The sequence below is a fragment of the Neofelis nebulosa genome, chromosome 7 (genome assembly GCF_028018385.1).
Source record: "Neofelis nebulosa isolate mNeoNeb1 chromosome 7, mNeoNeb1.pri, whole genome shotgun sequence".
Classification (NCBI taxonomy): Eukaryota; Metazoa; Chordata; class Mammalia; order Carnivora; family Felidae; genus Neofelis; species Neofelis nebulosa.
The window spans coordinates 71,797,962-71,816,086 of record NC_080788.1 but is presented as its reverse complement, the minus strand read 5'-3'; the positions used below and the strand labels follow the sequence as shown (position 1 = coordinate 71,816,086).

The window sequence follows — 18,125 nt, the reverse complement described above, 5'->3', positions numbered from 1 at the left end:
AACTATATTAAAGATATTTTAGAATGAGTTCTTAATTAAGGTTTATTGCTTATATTAGTAATTTGTCCAGGCAACTGTCAGTCATTCAACTCACTTTGCTTCTGTGAAATAGAACAAAGAAAACCTCTCTTTTGTTATTAAACCCTCAGAAATCCTCCTGCTCTAGGTCCAGACAACCTCAAATCCTCGGTTCTTTCCTAAAGGACATCCAGTTACAGTTACATTTTCACTTTGTGGAAGGGATCTCTTTCTGAAGGCTGTAAATGTGTCTCTGTATATTGCATCTTATTTTCCTATTGCCTTTTATTACATTTTAGAGAGTTATACCAGAAAAAAAAATAGATGGCTAACGATTAAAATAAAATGTATGTTAAAACCAACAATTGTGATTATATATTTTAAAGACTAGATGATCTTTAGAGGCATTTTGGGTAATACTTAAATATGCCACACAGAAAAAATAGTGAAATAAAATGTGGTTCTAAAAATAGTCAATTCACACTAGATTTTCAGGAAAGGAAGTTAAATCCTGGCTACTGCCTGGCTCTTTACATTTAGCATCTATCTTAATCCTACCAGAGATAAGCAATAGTTACAAAATTCCTAATTCTTATTTTGAGTCTTCTCTGATTGACTACTTACTACCCAGCTAAGGCTATTGTGTCATGACCAAAGGTCCCACTAAAAAGAATTACAGACCAGTATCCCAGATGAACATGGATGCAAAAAATTCTCAACAATAAAGATACTAGCAAATTGAATCCAATAGTACTTTAAAAGAATTATTCACCATGATCAAGTGGGATTTATTCCTGGGCTGCAGGGGTGGTTCAGTTTCTGCAAATCAATCAATGGGATACACCACGTTAATAAAAGAAAGGATAAGAACCATACGATCCTCTCAACAGGTGCAGAAGAAGCATTTGAAAAAGAGTAGTATCCTTTCTTGTTAAGAACCCTCAAGAAAGTAGGGGTAAAAGGAACATACCTCAACAAAATAAAGCCATATATGAAAGACCCGTAGCTAATATCTTCCTCAATGGGAAAAAACTGAGAGATTTTCCCCTAAGGAAGATGACATGGATGTTCATTCTCACCACTGTTGTCCAACATAATGCTGGAAGTCTTAGCCTCAGCAATCACACAACAAAAGAAATAAAAGGCATCCAAATTGGTAAGGAAGAAATAAAATTTTCACTCTTCTCAGATGACATGATACTCTACATGGAAAACCCGAAAGACACTGGCAAAAAATTGATACAACGATACATAAACTCAGAAAAGCCACAGGATGTAAAATCAATATACAAAAATCGATTGCATTTCTATATACCAATAATGAAGCAGCAGAAAAAGAAATCAAGGAATCGATCCCATTTACAATTGCACCAAAACCCATAATATACCTGGGAATAAACCTAACCAAAGAGGTAAAAGATTTGTACTGTGTGAACTATAGAACACTTGTGAAAGAAATTGAAGAAGACACAAATGGAAAAGCATTCCATGCTCATGGATTGGAGGAACAAATAATGTTAAAATGTCTATATTACTGAAAGCAATCTACACATTCAATGTAATCCCTATCAAAATAACACTAGGATTTTTTCAGAGAACTAGAACAAATAATTCAAAAGTTTGTATGGAACCAGAAGAGATCCCAAAAGGCCAAAGTAATGTTGAAAAAGCAAAGCAAAGTGGGAGGTGTCACAATTCTGGACTTCATCAAGACAGTATGGTACTTGCAAAAAAACAGACACATCAATGGAACAGAATAGAGAACCCAGAAATGGGCCCACAACTATATGGCCAACTAATCTTTGACAAAGAAGGAAAGCATATCCAATAGAAAAAAGACAGTCTCTTCAACAAATCGTGTTGAGAGAACTGGAAAGCAACATGCAGAAGAATGAAACTGGACCACTTTCTTACACCATACACAAAAATAAATTAAAAAATTGGTGATACACCTAAATATGAGGCAGGAAGCCATCAGAAGCCTAGAGGAGAACATAGCAGCAACCTCCTGACCTTGGCTATAGCAACTTCTTATTAGACTTCTCTCCAGAGGCAAGGGAAATAAAAACAAATATGGACTATTGGGACTTCATCAAGATAAAAATCTTCTGCACAGTGAAGGAAACAATCGACAAAACTAAAAGGCAGCCTATGGGATGGATGAAGATATGTGCAAATGATACATTGGGTAAAGGGTTAGTATCAAAAATATGGACAGAACACGCAGAAAATAAATAATCCAGTTAAGAGACTGGCAGAAGACATGAATAGACACTTCTCCAAAGAAGACATACAAATGGCCAACAAACACATGAAGAGTTGCTCAACATCATTCATCATCAGATAATACAAATCAAAACCACAGTGAGATATCACCTCACACCTGTCAGAATGGATAAAATGAGTAATTCAAGAAACAAAAGATGTTGGGAGGATGTGGAGAAAGGGAAACCTTCCTACACTGTTGGTGGGAAGGAAAACTGATATAGCCACACTGGAAAACAGTGTAGAGGTGCCTCAGAAAGTTAAAGATGGAACTACCCAATGTCCCAGCAATTGCACTACTAGGTAATTTCCAAAGGATACAAAAATACTGATTCAAAGGGGCATATGCACCCCAATGTTTATAGCAGCACTATCAACAATAGCCAAATTATGGAAAGAAACCAAATTCCCATAGAATGATGAATATATAAAGAGGTGGTATATATGTGTGTGTGTGGAATGTGTGTGGAATGGAATATTACTCAGCCATCAAAAAAGAATAAAATCTTGCTATTTGAAATTACATGGATGAAGCTAGAGTATATTGTTATGGAAAATAAGTCAGAGAAAGAAATATATGATTTCACTTATATGTGGAATTTACGAAATGAAACAGATGAACATAGGGGAAGGGAAGGAAAAATAAAATAAGATATAAACAGAGAGGGAGGCAGACCATAAGAGACTCTTAATGATGGAGAACAAACTAAGAGTTGCTGGGGGGGAGGTGGGTGGGGAGATGGGCTAAATGGGTGATGGGCATTAAGGAGGGCACATGTTGGGATGATCCCTGAGTGTTATATGTAAGTGATGACTCACTAGGGTCTACTCCTGAAACCAATACTACATATATGTTAACTAACTTGAATTTAAATCAAGTCTTAGAAAAAAATCCTTAAGTAAAAGCATGCATCATTCTTTGGAGGTGGAGTGATAAGATCACACCTGCAAAGTTTGACTTTCTCATACAGATATCCTTCCTTTTATTCAGTAACTACCAGTGGAGAAGAATTTGTTTATAGTGTTAACTCCCAGAGAAATTTATGACCATGTTATACCTTTATATTGTGCTGCAATTCTGAAGTACAAAGTAGATTTATACTTCCTAAGAAACTCAGTTATATAAAAAGAGTTCAGCTTTTCCTAAAACAATTTAATTTCTTAAAACTATCCCATGATGTAGTGAGGGTTATTTATGATGATGATGGGCTTGGGGTACCTGGGTGGCTCAATTGGTTAAGCATCTGACTCTTGGTTTTGGCTCAGGTAATGATCTTACAGTTTCATGAGTTCAAGTCCCCCTTCAGGCTCTGTGCTCACCGTGTGGAGCTTGCTTGGGATTCTCTCTCTCCCTTTCTCTCTGCTCCTCCCCTACTCACCTGTCTCTGCCTCTCTCAAAATAATAAATTTTTTAAAAAGTTAAAAAAAAGACATGGTGGGCTTTATTGTAACAATTCCCTAACCAAAATTAATGAATTCTCTAGAAAAGTATCTTGTTCATATCTTATTAAGATAGGTTGCAGTAGGAACATAGTTCACTGTGACTTCTGATTTATATTTTATGAGCAGGTATTTCAGTCCTAAAGACTTTCCTTAGGGCAGTCTTCATTTCCTTGTTCCTTAGGCTGTAAATTAGAGGATTACAGAGGGGTGTTATCACAGAATAAAACAAGGTCACAATTTTCTGCACTTGCACTGGGTGTCCTGATCTAGGACTAACATACATCACCATAATAGAGCCAAAAAACAGGATCACCACTGCCAGATGAGAAGCACAAGTGGAGAAAGCCTTGCGTTTGCCTGCTGCTGAGGGCATCCTTAGCACAGCCACAATCACCAGAGCATAGGAACAAAGAACAAAGAGAAAGGTTCCAATCATGAAAACAGCATTGAAAGTAGAGTAAATGAACTGTGTTGTGGTGTCTTCAGAACAGGACAGCATCATCAATGGGGCAGGATCACACAAGAAATGGTTGATGGTATTTGGGCCACAGTAGGGTAACTGTGAAATGAGAACAACTGGGGTTAGGAAGAGGACGAACCCGCACGACCAGCCAAAGATGGCAAGGCCAGTGTACAGCTGTTTCGTCATAATGCGTGGGTAATGCAGAGGACGACAGATGGCAAGGTACCTGTCAAAGGCCATGATGCAGAGGAAGAAGCCCTCATCACACCCCAGAGAGAAGAAGAAGTAGAACTGTGCAAAACAGTTCACAAAGGAAATGGACTTGCTTGAGGACAGGAAATTGGCCAACATGTTAGGGACGGTCGTGGTGACATAACATATTTCCAGGAGAGAGAAATTCCCCAAGAGGATGTACATGGGCGTGTGAAGACGCCGTTCCCACCGCACTGCACAGACAATGGCTGCGTTCCCCATAAGAGTCAGCGTGTAGACTACTGAGAAGAGCCCGAAGTAGAGGAGCTGCATTTCTGGGCTTGAGGGAAAGCCCACGAGGATAAAGTGGCTAACGGAGTTGGTGGTTTCTGTGCCGGACACATTCATTGGTCTGGAAGACATGGAGATGACTTTGTTATAGCACTCTTAATGGAGTATGCTGGTTCTCTCAGAAAACACCAAATTCTTGAACATTTTTTGATAAAGTAACAAACCATGAGTTTTCTGTTAAGCAACAAAGCTGTGATCATCACAACATGTTCTCCAAAGCATGACTTCATTTTGATAAGATGTAAGTAATAATATAAATAAAAACATGGTGTGGGACTATCATTAAACTGGGTCAGGAGACTGGATTACATATTAGTGCAAAATTGATATTTCTTTCTAAAGAATAATGTAAAATTAATTTATTGGAATTAGTAATGTTGATAAGAACAGTAAATGAAATCCTATTTATATTAAGACATTCCAAAAAGTTCTTTCTCACTGAGATAGAAAGTGAAAGGGCACAGGGAATATTGCTTTTTGTACTTGTTTGTGATGACCAAAATGGCTCTCTGGTTCCACCATAGATGATTCACTACATGACTAGACAGACATGTTTGGTACATAAAAAATGCTTTCTCTCTATCCAGCCTCTTGGATTGAGCTTCATAGCATGGGGAAAAGCCTTACACTTTGGCACCTAAAAGTCCTCCCAGTTTGTTGTTGAATCACAGCTTAACTTGTACATGTGTTATTTCCTTAGAAATCTACTCTTGGCTATCACATTTGGCATCTAATGTGGAAGGACTGCTTTTTATGTATACTTGTTGCCCATGGGGCTGTGTAGACTGTGTCAAGTCTGAATGCAACCTGGTGGTTCAGTCCATTTGTTTTCCATAGCAATCTTATGTCATATGGCAGTATAGGGCAGGTAGAGGAAATTCTCCAATTACAGAAGTTGTGTGTGTGTGTGTGTGTGTGTGTGTGTGTGTGTGTGTGTGTGTGTGTTTTCCCCCTGTCCTGGAAGACAGTGTTTCCCTTGATTTGTTGTGAATATATAGTAAGATTAAAAAAATTTTTTTAACGTTTACTTATTTTTTTGAGACAGAGAGAGAAGAGCATGAACGGGGGAGGGTCAGAGAGAGAGGGAGACACAGAATCTGAAACAGGCTCCAGGCTTTGAGCTGTCAGCACAGAGCCCAACGTGGGGCTCGAACTCACGGACCATGAAATCATGACCTGAGCCAAAGTCGGATGCTTAACCGACTGAGCCACCCAGGCACCCCTAGTAAGATTTAAAAAAAAGTTTATTTAGGATTTTTATCCTGAAGAATGGTATGATTTTCTCATTGAGTTTGTTGTATAGGATCTGAGAAAGAATTAAGCATCATCTTTTATAGAGACAGCAAGGTATGGAACTTGTGAGTCTTGGCCATTCACCTAGAAATGAAAAATAGAATTCCTTTAACTTAACTACATTTAAATTGTACTTAGGTATAGTGAGGACAAAATATGCAGAAGCAAAGACAAAAAGCATAATATTACTATTAATGTAACAGGCATTAATATTCTTATGTTTCAAAAATACTCTTACCAATGGGATGCCCACAAATTATTGTGCTGCATTCTTTTGAAGAAAAGACTCTCTAATATACCCATTGGGTCTTAGTGGTTATCTGCATAACTCATTCAACTGAATTTCTAAAACTATTTTTGTCCTTTTTACTCTGGCCTGTATCCTGATACATTGGTATCTTACTCTAAGCCATTTTCATTAAGATTTTGATTGACAATGGGACACTAACAGTGGTATATCAAATCAGTATCAATACTCACCCTATTTGTGTCTCCCGTTACAGTATTTTTTGGGAATACTAACTGTATAAAGTCGAAATCCAAAGAAGAACCTATAAATGCAAGAAACAGCACACAGATGCTGAATGGTTTTGTCATTAAAGGAAATTATTTCACATAAAATCAAGGCATATTAGTAAGATTGAGAGCAATATATGATCTAGATAGTGTATCAGTGGAATCATAGATTTGGTATATTTTCTCTATTGAACAAGCAACAGAATTCATCATTCACCTACCTCCAGTAGTTTATTAATTATACATTTTCACACAAAATCCTCAGGCCCCTCTTGTAAATAATACTTATCTGTATTTTAAAGGGATAAGAAATCTAGATAAATATATTTCCCTATGCTGGGGTAAACAAGAGAAAAATTAATATTTTCATACTTTTCCATCTGAAGTTTATTCTAATCAGATATTTTTATTTTCAGAGCAAACAGAAAGCACTTGCCAACAAATCCATTTCTGCAGAAAACTCAGCATTTGTAATAGGGAACACAATTTTAATTCCTTGGATATGTACTAAGAAAAATAAATGTGAGAGGGGAAATAAAATACTACCAGAGAGTGAAAATCCTGTGAAGAACTTTAGAACAGTTGAAGAATACAGGTGGTAACCTGCCATGAATTGCAAAGAGTAAATTTTAAAAGATTTTTTCTCCCTAGCTGCAAAACTCATGTTTATGGTTAAGATAAAGCCTAGGTGAAGGTATGATCTATATTTATTTCTTTGCATCATAGTCTTTTGAGATTTGGGACTCTCTCCCATGATATTTGTAGAGTATTTGTTCAACAGATGAGCTTGTTTTGAATTTTATTTATCTCCAATGAAATCCCAGCCCCTACTATTCCCTGAGGATTGGTGTATTGCAGAACTAGGTTCTTATCTTTTTTTATGCTTTTACTAAATAGGCATTGCAAAATGTTCCTGGGGACTAATTAAATAGTAATAGAGCTTTCTGGAATAACTATAATATGAACATGCACCTTTGAATTCCCTGTTTCTATTTTGAAGAAAGAAAATTCTTCGCTTGTCAGTATTAGTTCTCAAAAAAATTGTTAGAGACGTTTCAGTCACAATTTTATTATATCCATTAGTGGTAAAACTGGTATGAGGATATTTAACAAATATTTATTGAGTGCTTACCAGGCACTGGGAATATATCTAGGCAAACAAAATAGAAATAAGTTCCTACCTACATAGAACAATTCAATGGGGTAAGGAAAGAAATAGAAGACAAACAACATCAGTAAATGAACAATAATTTTTTTCATTTGAGAAGAATAGTGTGGGAATGGAATGGATCAGAAATAGGGCAGGACTTGTATTGTATTGTATTGTATTGTATTGTATTGTATTGTATTGTATTTTAGTTTAGTTTAAATTCTAGTTAGTTAATATACAGTGCAATATTAGTTTCAGGGGTAGAATTCAGTGATTCATCACTTACATACAACACCCATTGCTCATCATATCAAGTACCCCCCTTAATACCCATCACCCATGTAGCCCATCTCATTCCCAACTAGCTCCATCAACCTGCAGTTTGTTCTCATAATAGTCTCTCATGTTTTGTTTCCCCTTTCTCTTTCCCCCATCCCATATGTTCATATGTTTTGTTTCTTAAATTCCACATATGAGTGACATTATGTGGTATTTGTCTTTCTCTGACTTATTTCACTTAGCATAACACATTCTAGCTCTATCCACATCATTGTAAGTGGCAAGATGTCATTCTTTTTGCCGGTGGAGTAATATTCCATGGCATATATATACCACATCTTCTTTATCCATTCATCAGTCAATGGACATTTAGGTTCTCTCCATATCTTGGCTATTGTTGATAGTGCTGCTATAAACATTGGGGAGGATGTACCCCTTTGAATCTGTACCTTTGTATCCTTTGGATAAATACCTAGTAGTCCAACTGCTGGGTCATAGGGTAGTTCTATTTTTAACTTTTCAAGGAACCTCCATATTCTTTGCCAGAGTGTCTGCACCAGTTTGCATTCCCACTAACAGTGTAAGAGCGTTCCCCTTTCTCCACATTCTCACCAGCACCTGTTGTTTCTTTTGTTGTCAGTTTTAGCCATTCTGACAAGATGTGAGGTGGTATCTCACTGTGGTTTTGATTTGTATTTCCCTCGTGATGAGTGATGTTGAGCATCTTTTCACGTGTCTGTTAGCCATCTGGATATCTTCTTTGGAAAAATGTCTGTTCATGTCTTCTGCCCATTTCTTACCTGGATTATTTGTTTTTTGGGTGTTGAGTTTACTAAATTCTTTACAGGTTTTCTGTACTAGCCCTTTATTTGATGTCATTTGTAAATATCTTCGTCCATTCCATGGTCTGCCTTTTACTTTTGTTGATTGTTTCCTTCGCCGTGCAGAAGTTTTTATTTTGATGAAGTCCCAATAGTTCATTTTTATTTTATTTCCCTTGATTCTGGTGACCATGTCGAGGATGAAGTTATTATAGCTGAGGTCAAAGAGGTTGCTACCTATGTTCTCCTCTAGGATTCTGATGGTTTCCTGTCTCACATTCAGGTCTTTCATCGATTTTGAATTTATTTTTGTATATGGCATAAGAAAATGGTCCAGTTTCATTCTTCTGTATGTTGCTGTCCACTTTTCCCAACAACATTTGTTGAAAAGACTGTCTTTTTTTCCCCATTACTTGTAATTTTAAACAAGGTCTTGAACAAAGCCTAATGGAGATACTAATATTTGAGCAGATGCTTGAAAAAGTGAGGGGAAAAACCAAGAGTGTATCAAGAAAGATTCCAGGCAGAAGGAACAGCTGATGCTAGGAATATGTTAAGTTATGTCAGGAAAAGAGCAAGGTGGTCAGTGTGCTGCAGTTGTGTAAACTGGGGAGATGGTCTCTTTCTGGCATCCACTCCTGTTATCTGAATTTCTTCTTTGTTTCACATCTGTACTTCAGTGTAGTCTTTTTTACTTAAAATTTTTTTCACTGGATTTAGTGGGCTATATTTGACATATAATACATAGTAACAATATGTAAGTTTAACGTATACAATGTACTGATTTGACACATTCACATATTGTGAAATGATTACCACCATAATATTAGCTAACAGCTTCATCACCTTGCATAAATATCCTTTTTCTCTTGTGGTGAAAACAGTGAAGATCTACTTTGTTAGCAACTTTAATTATATAGTATGGTGTTGTTGACAGTAATCACCATGATGTACATTAGATATCCAAAATGTATTTATTCTATAACTGGAAATTTATATCCTTCGACAAACATCTTCCCCATTTCCCCTACCTCACAGCCTCTGGCAACCACCAATCTTTTCTCTGTTTCTAGTTCACATTTTTGAAATTCTACATACAAGTAATGTACAGTATTTGTCTGACTTACTTCACTCAGCATCACACCTTCACGGTCCCCCTGTGTTCTCACAGATGGCAGGATTTCCCTTTTTCTTATGGCTGAGTAATATTCCATTATATATATAACCATATATTCTTTATCCATTCATCTGTAGATGGAAATTTAGTTTGTTTCTGTATCTTGGGTATCGTGAGTAATGCTGCAGTAAACATGGGAGTGCAAATATCTTTGACATAGTGATTTCATTTTCTTCACATAAATACCCAGAAGTGAAACTGATGGATCACATGATAATTCTACTTTTTATTTTTTGAGGAGCCTTTATACTGTCTTTTATGGTGGCTGTACCAGTTTGCATTGCCACCAACAATGAACCAGGGCTCCCCTTTCTTTTACATTCAAACCAACACTTGTTATCTCTTGCCTTTTATTTTTATTTTTAATTTTTATTTATTTTTGAGAGAGAGAGAAGAGAAGAGAAGAGAGAGAATACAATCAGGGGTGGGGCAGAGAGAGAGAGGGAGCCACAGAATCCGAAGCAAGCTCCAGGCTCCAGGTTTCAAGCTGTCAGTGCAGAACCTGATGCAGGGCTTGAGCTCTCAAATTGTGAGATCATGAACTCAGCTGAAGTCAGACACTTAACAGACTGAGCCACCCAGGCACCCCATCTCTTATCTTTTTGATACTAGCCATTCTTACAGACATGAAGTATCTTTTATGGTTTTGATTTGCATTTCCCTGATGATTAGTGATGTTGAGTAACTTTTCATGTACCTGTTGGCCATTTGTATATCTTTTTTTGAAATCAGCCTATAAAGATCCTGAGCCCATTTTAAGTTTATTTATATGTATTTACACTTTGTTTTATAGTTGTATGAGCTCCTTATATATCTTGGATATTAACCTTTTATCACATAAACAGTTTGTAAATATTTTCTCCCATTCTCTGGGTTGTCTTTGTATCTTAGTTAATTGTTCCCTTACTGTACAAAAGCTTTTAGTTTTATATAGGTCCACTTGCTAAATTTTGCTTTTGTTGCCTGTGCTTTTTTTTTTTATTTATCAAACCCAAACCCCCAAAATCATTGGTAAGACTATGAGGGAATTTTTCCCTGTGTTATCATCTGTGAGTTTTATAGTTTCAGGTCTTTTGTTTAAGTCTTTCATCTGTTTCAAGTTGATTTTTGGGTATGGTGTAAGAGAGGGTCTGCTTATTCATTTGCATGTGAATATCTCGTTTTTCATTTTATTAAAGAGACTGTCTTTTCCCCATTAGGTATTCTTGGTACCCTTATCATAGATTTGTTGACCATATATGCATGATTTTATTTCTGGGGTATGTATTCTGTTCCAATAGTCTATGTGTATGTTTTTATGTCAGTACCATATTGTTTTGGTTACTATAATTTTGTAATGTAACTTGGAACCAGAGAGTGTGATGCTTCTAGTTTTGTTCTTCTTTCTCAAAATTGCTTTGGTTATTTGGGCTCTTTTGTGGTTCCATAGAAATTTTAGGATTATTTTTTCTATTTATGTGAAAAGTGCCATTGGAGTTTTGAGAGGGATTTCATTAACTAGCTTGCTTTGAGTAGTCTGGACATTTTAACAATATTGATTCTTACAATTCACAAACATGGGTTATCTTTCTATTTATTTGTGCCTCTTTCAATTTCTATCATCAGTATCTTACAGTTTTCAGTGTAGAGATCTTTTACCTCCTTGGTTAAGTTTATTCCTTTGTATTTTATTCTTTTTGATGCTCTTGTGAATGGAGTTGTTAATTTCTTAATTTCTTTTTTGGACATCTTAGTGTATAGAAACACAACTTGTTTTTTGTATATTGATTTTGTATTTTGGAACTTTACTGAATTATTAGTTCTGCAGTTCTACAGTTTTGTGGGATTGTAGTTCTATGGGATTTGAGCCAGGTCATGTGGCTGCTGCTGGGTCTGCAATGGAGTTTGATGTCAGGACTGCTTGCAGGGTTTTGGGCAGGTGTGGATCCTTTCTGATTCTTGGATGGGGGAGTCACCTCAGGACCATGGTCCATAGGGCTGGTGCTGAGACAAGTGCCAGATGCAGGGACAAGGTTTCTCTCACTGGGTCCCTGAAAGGGCCTCTGCCAAGTCTCTGGGTGGGTACGTAGGCAGGGAGGATTAATGTAAAAAAAATAGTAGAGAGGGTCTATAGCCAAATCACAGGGCTAATTCAGTCTCTGCAATTAAGATGGAGATAAGCCAGCAGGCCTCTGGGAGCATCCATGGGCATGTCTCCTGCCAGTTCCCTGAGCAGGCAGAATTGCTTTCAGACTAGCTGGGAAGAGATAGAGCTTTCAGACAGGCTGCCTCAGGTCCATATCCAGGATCATGTCGAGATTAATTTTCTGTGCCAGATGTATTTTTGAAGAGCAGCTTAACATAATCTAAGTAAATATTATGTAGACACTGATCTGTTCTTTCCCACATTATCAGAAAAACACAAATCAGAAAGAATTTCTACTCACATGGAACAGGTTACATGGCTATGTTCCTCCCATCTGCTATGACAGTATTGTCCAATAAGACCTTGAATGGTAGACATCCTGCAGAACATCACACTAACCCACTATGTCAGTGACATCATGCTCATTGGATTGGATAAGCAAGAAGTGGATAGTTTATTGGAAACTACAGAGGGTGGGATAAAGCCCTGTGAGGATGCAGAGTTCTACCATATTAGTAAAATGCATGTTTTTTTCTAAAATACTGGCATAAATAGCACCAATGCTGTCCCTTAGTGACATCAGCACAGCATCAGGTGGCTGGTATCCCCTTCTGAGAAGTCTGATTTTCAGCTTCAGAGCTGAAATAAATAAATAAATAAATGAATAAATGAATAAATGAATAAATAAATAAATAAATAAATGTGTGTGTGTATACACACACACACACACACGAGACAAAAGAAAAAAATAGATTATATAATATTTATTATATAAATATATAATTCCAAATTTTCCCCTTTGTTGCCCCGGAACTAAGAGTGGCATCTGGCTCATGCAATTTCCGGCTTAGTATTCCCTGTTTCCTTTCTTTTCTTTTTTTTTGGGGGGGGGGGCATTTCTTTATTACCTTAGTAATCTCTTCTTTTTTTTTTTTTATTTTTTTTTTTTTATTTTTTTTTTCAACGTTTTTTATTTATTTTTGGGACAGAGAGAGACAGAGCATGAACAGGGGAGGGTCAGAGAGAGAGGGAGACACAGAATCGGAAACAGGCTCCAAGCTCCAAGCCATCAGCCCAGAGCCCGACGCGGGGCTCGAACTCACGGACCGTGAGATCGTGACCTGGCTGAAGTCGGACGCTTAACCGACTGCGCCACCCAGGCGCCCCAATAATCTCTTCTTTATATTAAGTTATTTGTGTTACAATAATCTGAGGGTTTTATTTATTTTTTTAATTTATTTAAAAAATTTTTTTTAACGTTTATTTATTTTTGAGACAGAGAGAGACAGAGAATTAATGGGGGAGGGTCAGAGAGAGGGAGACACAGAATCTGAAACAGGCTCCGGCTCTGAGCTGTCAGCACAGGGGCCCTATGCGGGGCTCAAACTCACGGACCGCGAGATCGTGACCTTAGCCGAAGTCGGCGCTCAACCGACTGAGCCACCCAGGCGCACCTAATCTGAGGGTTTTATATCTACTGACTGGACCTTTCTGATGCAGAAGTTGGTGCCAGGAATAGTCCCTGGAAACATCCTCAACAGTGGTAGTTTGGGACTACTTTGGTTTTGTTTTGTGGCTTAACACGGTGCTTACTAACTTGTCCATTCTAGTAAAATTCTAGTAATCTATAGGTAGTATTTAATGACATAATATTTAATAGGGTTGTTTTCAATAAATTGTGCAGGGACAGTTAGATATTCACATGCAAAAGAATGAAATTCGTATGCACAATCTCACACTACATACAAAAATTAACTCAAAATGGATCATACCTAAAAGCAAAAGTTTATACTATAAAACTCATAGAAAAAAATTATAAATTTAAGTATTTGTTTAGGCAAATATTTGATTAGGCAGTGGTTTCTTACAACATTAAAAGCACAGGAGACAAAAGAAAAAATAGATTTGACTTACTCAAAATGGGAAATTTTTGTATTTCAAAGGATACCATCAAGAAAGTGAAAATACAACCCACAGGAGAAAATATCTACAAATCATATATCTGATAAGGAACTTATATTCAGAACATGTAAAGTACTTTTACAACTCAACAATAAAAAGACAACCCATTTTAAAAATGGTCAAAGAATTTATGTAGTTTTCTAGTGAAGATATTCCAGTAGTCAATAAGCACATGAAAAGTGCTCATTTTCATTAGGGAAATGCAAATTGAAACTATAATGATGCCAATTCACACCCACTAGTTTGGCTAAAAAACAAGTGATTCAAAATAACTGGTGTTGGCGAGGATATGGAGAAATTGGACTATCATATATTCCCAGTGGGATTGTAAAATGCCATAGCCAATGTGGAGAATAGTTTGTAAGTTCTTCAAAATGTTAAGCATAGACTTAGTATATGATGCAGAAATTCTACCCCTAATATATATCCAAGAGTATTTGAAATATGTGTGAATAAAAAGTTGGAAAAAAAAAGAAAATGAGTCCACAGAAAAACTTGCATGAGAGTTTTCATGGTAGCATTATTCACAATAGCCAAAAAGTAAAACAATTCACGTGCTCAGCAACAGATAAATAGACAACTGAAATGTTGTGGCATATCCGTACAATGGAGTATTATCTGGCATTACAAAGGAATGCAGAGAAAGCGGAACACTTTTGCACTCCTGGTGGAATGCAAACTGGTGCAGTTTCCACTCTGGAAAACAGTATGGAGGTTCCTCAAAAAATTAAAGCTTAGAACTACCCTACAACCCAACAATTGCACTACTAGGTATTTATCAAAAGGTGTATCTGTACAAAATACAGATTCAAAGGAGTACCTGTTCCCTGATGTTTACAGAAGCAGTATCAACCATAGCCAAGCTATGGAGAGAACCCAAATGTCCACTGACTGATGAATTGATAATGAAGAGGTGGTGTGTGTTTGTGTGTGTGTATGTGTGTGTGTGTATATATATATGTATGTATACATATATATATACATATGTATATATGCATGCTATATATATGTGCATGTGTGTGTATGTGTGTGTATATATACACACACATATACACACACGCACATATATATATATATATATATATATATATATATATGCATGCCACAATGGAATATTACTTGGGGATCAAAAAAAAATGAAATCTTGCCATTTGCAGTGACGTGGATGGAGCTAGAGTATATTATGCTAAGTGAAATAAGTCAGAGAAAGATAAATATATTATTTCACTCATATGTGGAATTTAAGAAACACAATAGATGAACATAGGGTAAAGGAAGGAAATATAAAAAAAGAGAGGCAGGAAAACCATAAGAGGCCCTTAAATACACAGAACAAACTGAGGGTTGCTGGAGGGGAGGGGAGGTGTAGGGTGTAGGGATGGGCTAAATGGGTGATGGGCATTAAGGAGAGCACTTGTTGGGATGAGTACTGGGTGTTATATGTAAATGATGAATCACTAAATTCTCCTAAAACTGACACTACACAGTATGCTAAATAACTTGAATTTAAATAAATATTTTTTTTAAAAAAGGAATGAAGTACTGATAGATGTACAACATGGATGAATCTTGAAAATATTATACTGATTTTGAAAATATCATACTAATCTTGAAAATATTATACTAAGTTAAAGAAGCCAGTGAAAAAGACAGAGTGTAGATTAGTGGTTGGGTACAGAGTTTCATTTTGTCATGTTGAGAATGGTCTAAAATCAGTGATGATGGTTTCATGACTCTGTGAATATACTAAAACCACTGAATTGTATACTTCAAAAGGGTAAATTTTTTAGTAAGTGAATTATATTTTAATAAAGCCTTTATAAAAAATAAAAGTCAGAAAACTATAAAAAATAAGTTGTCACTTGTTGGCTGTAATTAAGTGCCTTTGTCAAGCAAGTGGCTTCTGAACTTGACTATTATGGCAGCAATGATGACTCTAAGAACTGTGGCATGGGATGGCTTTCTCTGAGTGTACTGGAGCATTGGTAGAAACAAAAGGATAAGGTCAGATCTTTAAAATCCAAGTTGAAGTCATGGTCAGTGAAACAGAGTTTCTATAGCAGCCATATCTTATTTCTGATAGCCACGGTGCTGATCTTGCTGTAAATGAGATGCAAAATTGTGTCAATGTCAGGATTATAAAATGAGTTCAAAGTCTTGCCAGTGTCTTACAAGCAAGTCAGCATGCTGGTTGGGAGAAATACCACCAGTTTGGTCTAAAACAGAGACAGTTCAAATTTAAAAGATACTTCTCTGCCTCCAAACTTTTATGAGGAGGAAACAGCTAAGAAAGCTACTTCGTTATAAACCACATGGTCTTTGTTAAGTTTCTCAGGATCCACATAAGAGTGAACACATATGGTATCTGTCTTTCTCTGTGTGACTTATTTCACTTAGCATAACACTCTCCAGTTCCATCCACGTTGCTACAAAGGGCCATATTTCATTCTTTCTCATTGCTGTGTAGTACTCCATTGTGTATATAAACCACAATTTCTTATCCATTCATCAGTTGATGGTCATTTAGGCTCTTTCTGTAGTTTAGCTATTGTTGAAAGTGCTGCTGTAAGCACTGGGGTACAAATGCCCCTATGCATTAGTACTCCTATATCCCTTGGGTAAATTGCTAGCAGTGCTATTTCTGGGTCATAAGGTATATCTATTTTTAATTTTTGGAGGAACCTCCACACTGTTTTCCAGAGTGGCTGCACCAGTTTGCATTCCCACCAACAGTGCAAGAGGGTTCCCGTTTCTCCACATCCTCTCCAGCATCTATAGTCTCCTAATTTTTTCATTTTGGCCACTCTGACTGGCGTGAGGTGATATCTGAGTGTGGATTTGATTTGTATTTTCCTGATGAGGAGCGACGTTGAGCATCTTTTCATGTGCCTGTTGACCATCTGGATGACTTCTTTAGAGAAGTGTCTGTTCATGTTTTCTGCCCATTTCTTCACTGGATTATTTGTTTTTTAGGTGTAACTTAACAGAAGACCATGGGGGAAGGGAAGAAAAAAAAAGTTAGGGAGGGAGCCAAACCATAAGAGACTCTTAAAAACTGAGAATAAACTGAGGGTTGATGGGGGGTGGGAGGGAGGGGAAAGTGGGTGATGGGCATTAAGGAGGGCACCTGTTGGGATGAGCACTGGGTGCTGTATGGAAACCAGTTTGACAATAAATTTCATACTTAAAAAAAACCAAATCATTTCTTTTTTTTTCAATATATGAAGTTTATTGTCAAATTCGTTTCCATACAACACCCAGTGCTCATCCCAACAGGTGCCCTTCTCAATACCCATCACCCACCCTCCCCTCCCTCCCACCTCCCCATCAATCCTGTTTATTGTCAGTTTTTAAGAGTCTCTTATAGTTTGGCTCTCTCCCTCTCTAACTTTTTTTTTCCTTCCCCTCCCCCATGGTCTTCTGTTAAGTTTCCCAGGATCCACATGAGAGTGAAAATTTATGGTATCTATCTTTCTCTGTATGACTTACTTCACTTAGCATAACACTCTCCAGTTCCATCTGTGTTGCTACAAAAGGCCATATTTCATTCTTTCTCATTGCCAAGTAGTATTCCATTGTGTCTATACCACAATTTCTTTATCCTTTCATCAGTTGATGTACATTTAGGCTCTTTCCATAATTTGGTTATTGTTGAGAGTGCTGCTATAAACATTGGGGTACAAGTGCCCTTATACATCAGCACTCCTGTATCCCTTGGGTAAATTCCTAGCAGTGCTATTGTTGGGTCATAGGGTAGATCTATTTTTAATTTTTTGAGGAACCTCCACACTATCTCCCTTCTTTTAAATTTTTTTTTTGTTTATGTATTTAATTTGAGAGGGAGAGGGAGCGAGAGAAAGAGCATGAACAGAGGAGGGACAGAGAGAGCAGGAGAGAGAGGATCCCAAGCAATGTCTGTGCCACCAGTGTAGAGCCTAACATGAGACTTGAACCCACAAACTGGCAGGTCATGACCTGAGCCAAAATCAAGAGTCCAACCCTTAACCAACTAAGTCATCAGGTGCCCCAGTCCTCCTTTGTTTTTTTTTTTTTTTAATTTTTTTTTTTCA

General features: G+C 36.9%; 1 protein-coding gene across 1 annotated transcript; it reads right to left on the bottom strand.

The window, feature by feature from the left end:
• Positions 1–3,835: 3,835 nt before the first annotated feature.
• On the bottom strand, positions 3,836–4,789 carry LOC131516829 (olfactory receptor 11G2-like). The gene has a single exon (XM_058738342.1). The coding sequence runs from the start codon at positions 4,787–4,789 to the stop codon at positions 3,836–3,838; it is 954 nt and encodes a 317-aa protein (XP_058594325.1).
• Positions 4,790–18,125: the final 13,336 nt, after the last annotated feature.

Coding starts and splice junctions, on each gene's coding strand:
- LOC131516829 (XM_058738342.1), bottom strand. CDS start 4,789: ATGAATGTGTCCGGCACAGAAACCACCAACTCCGTTAGCCACTTTATC.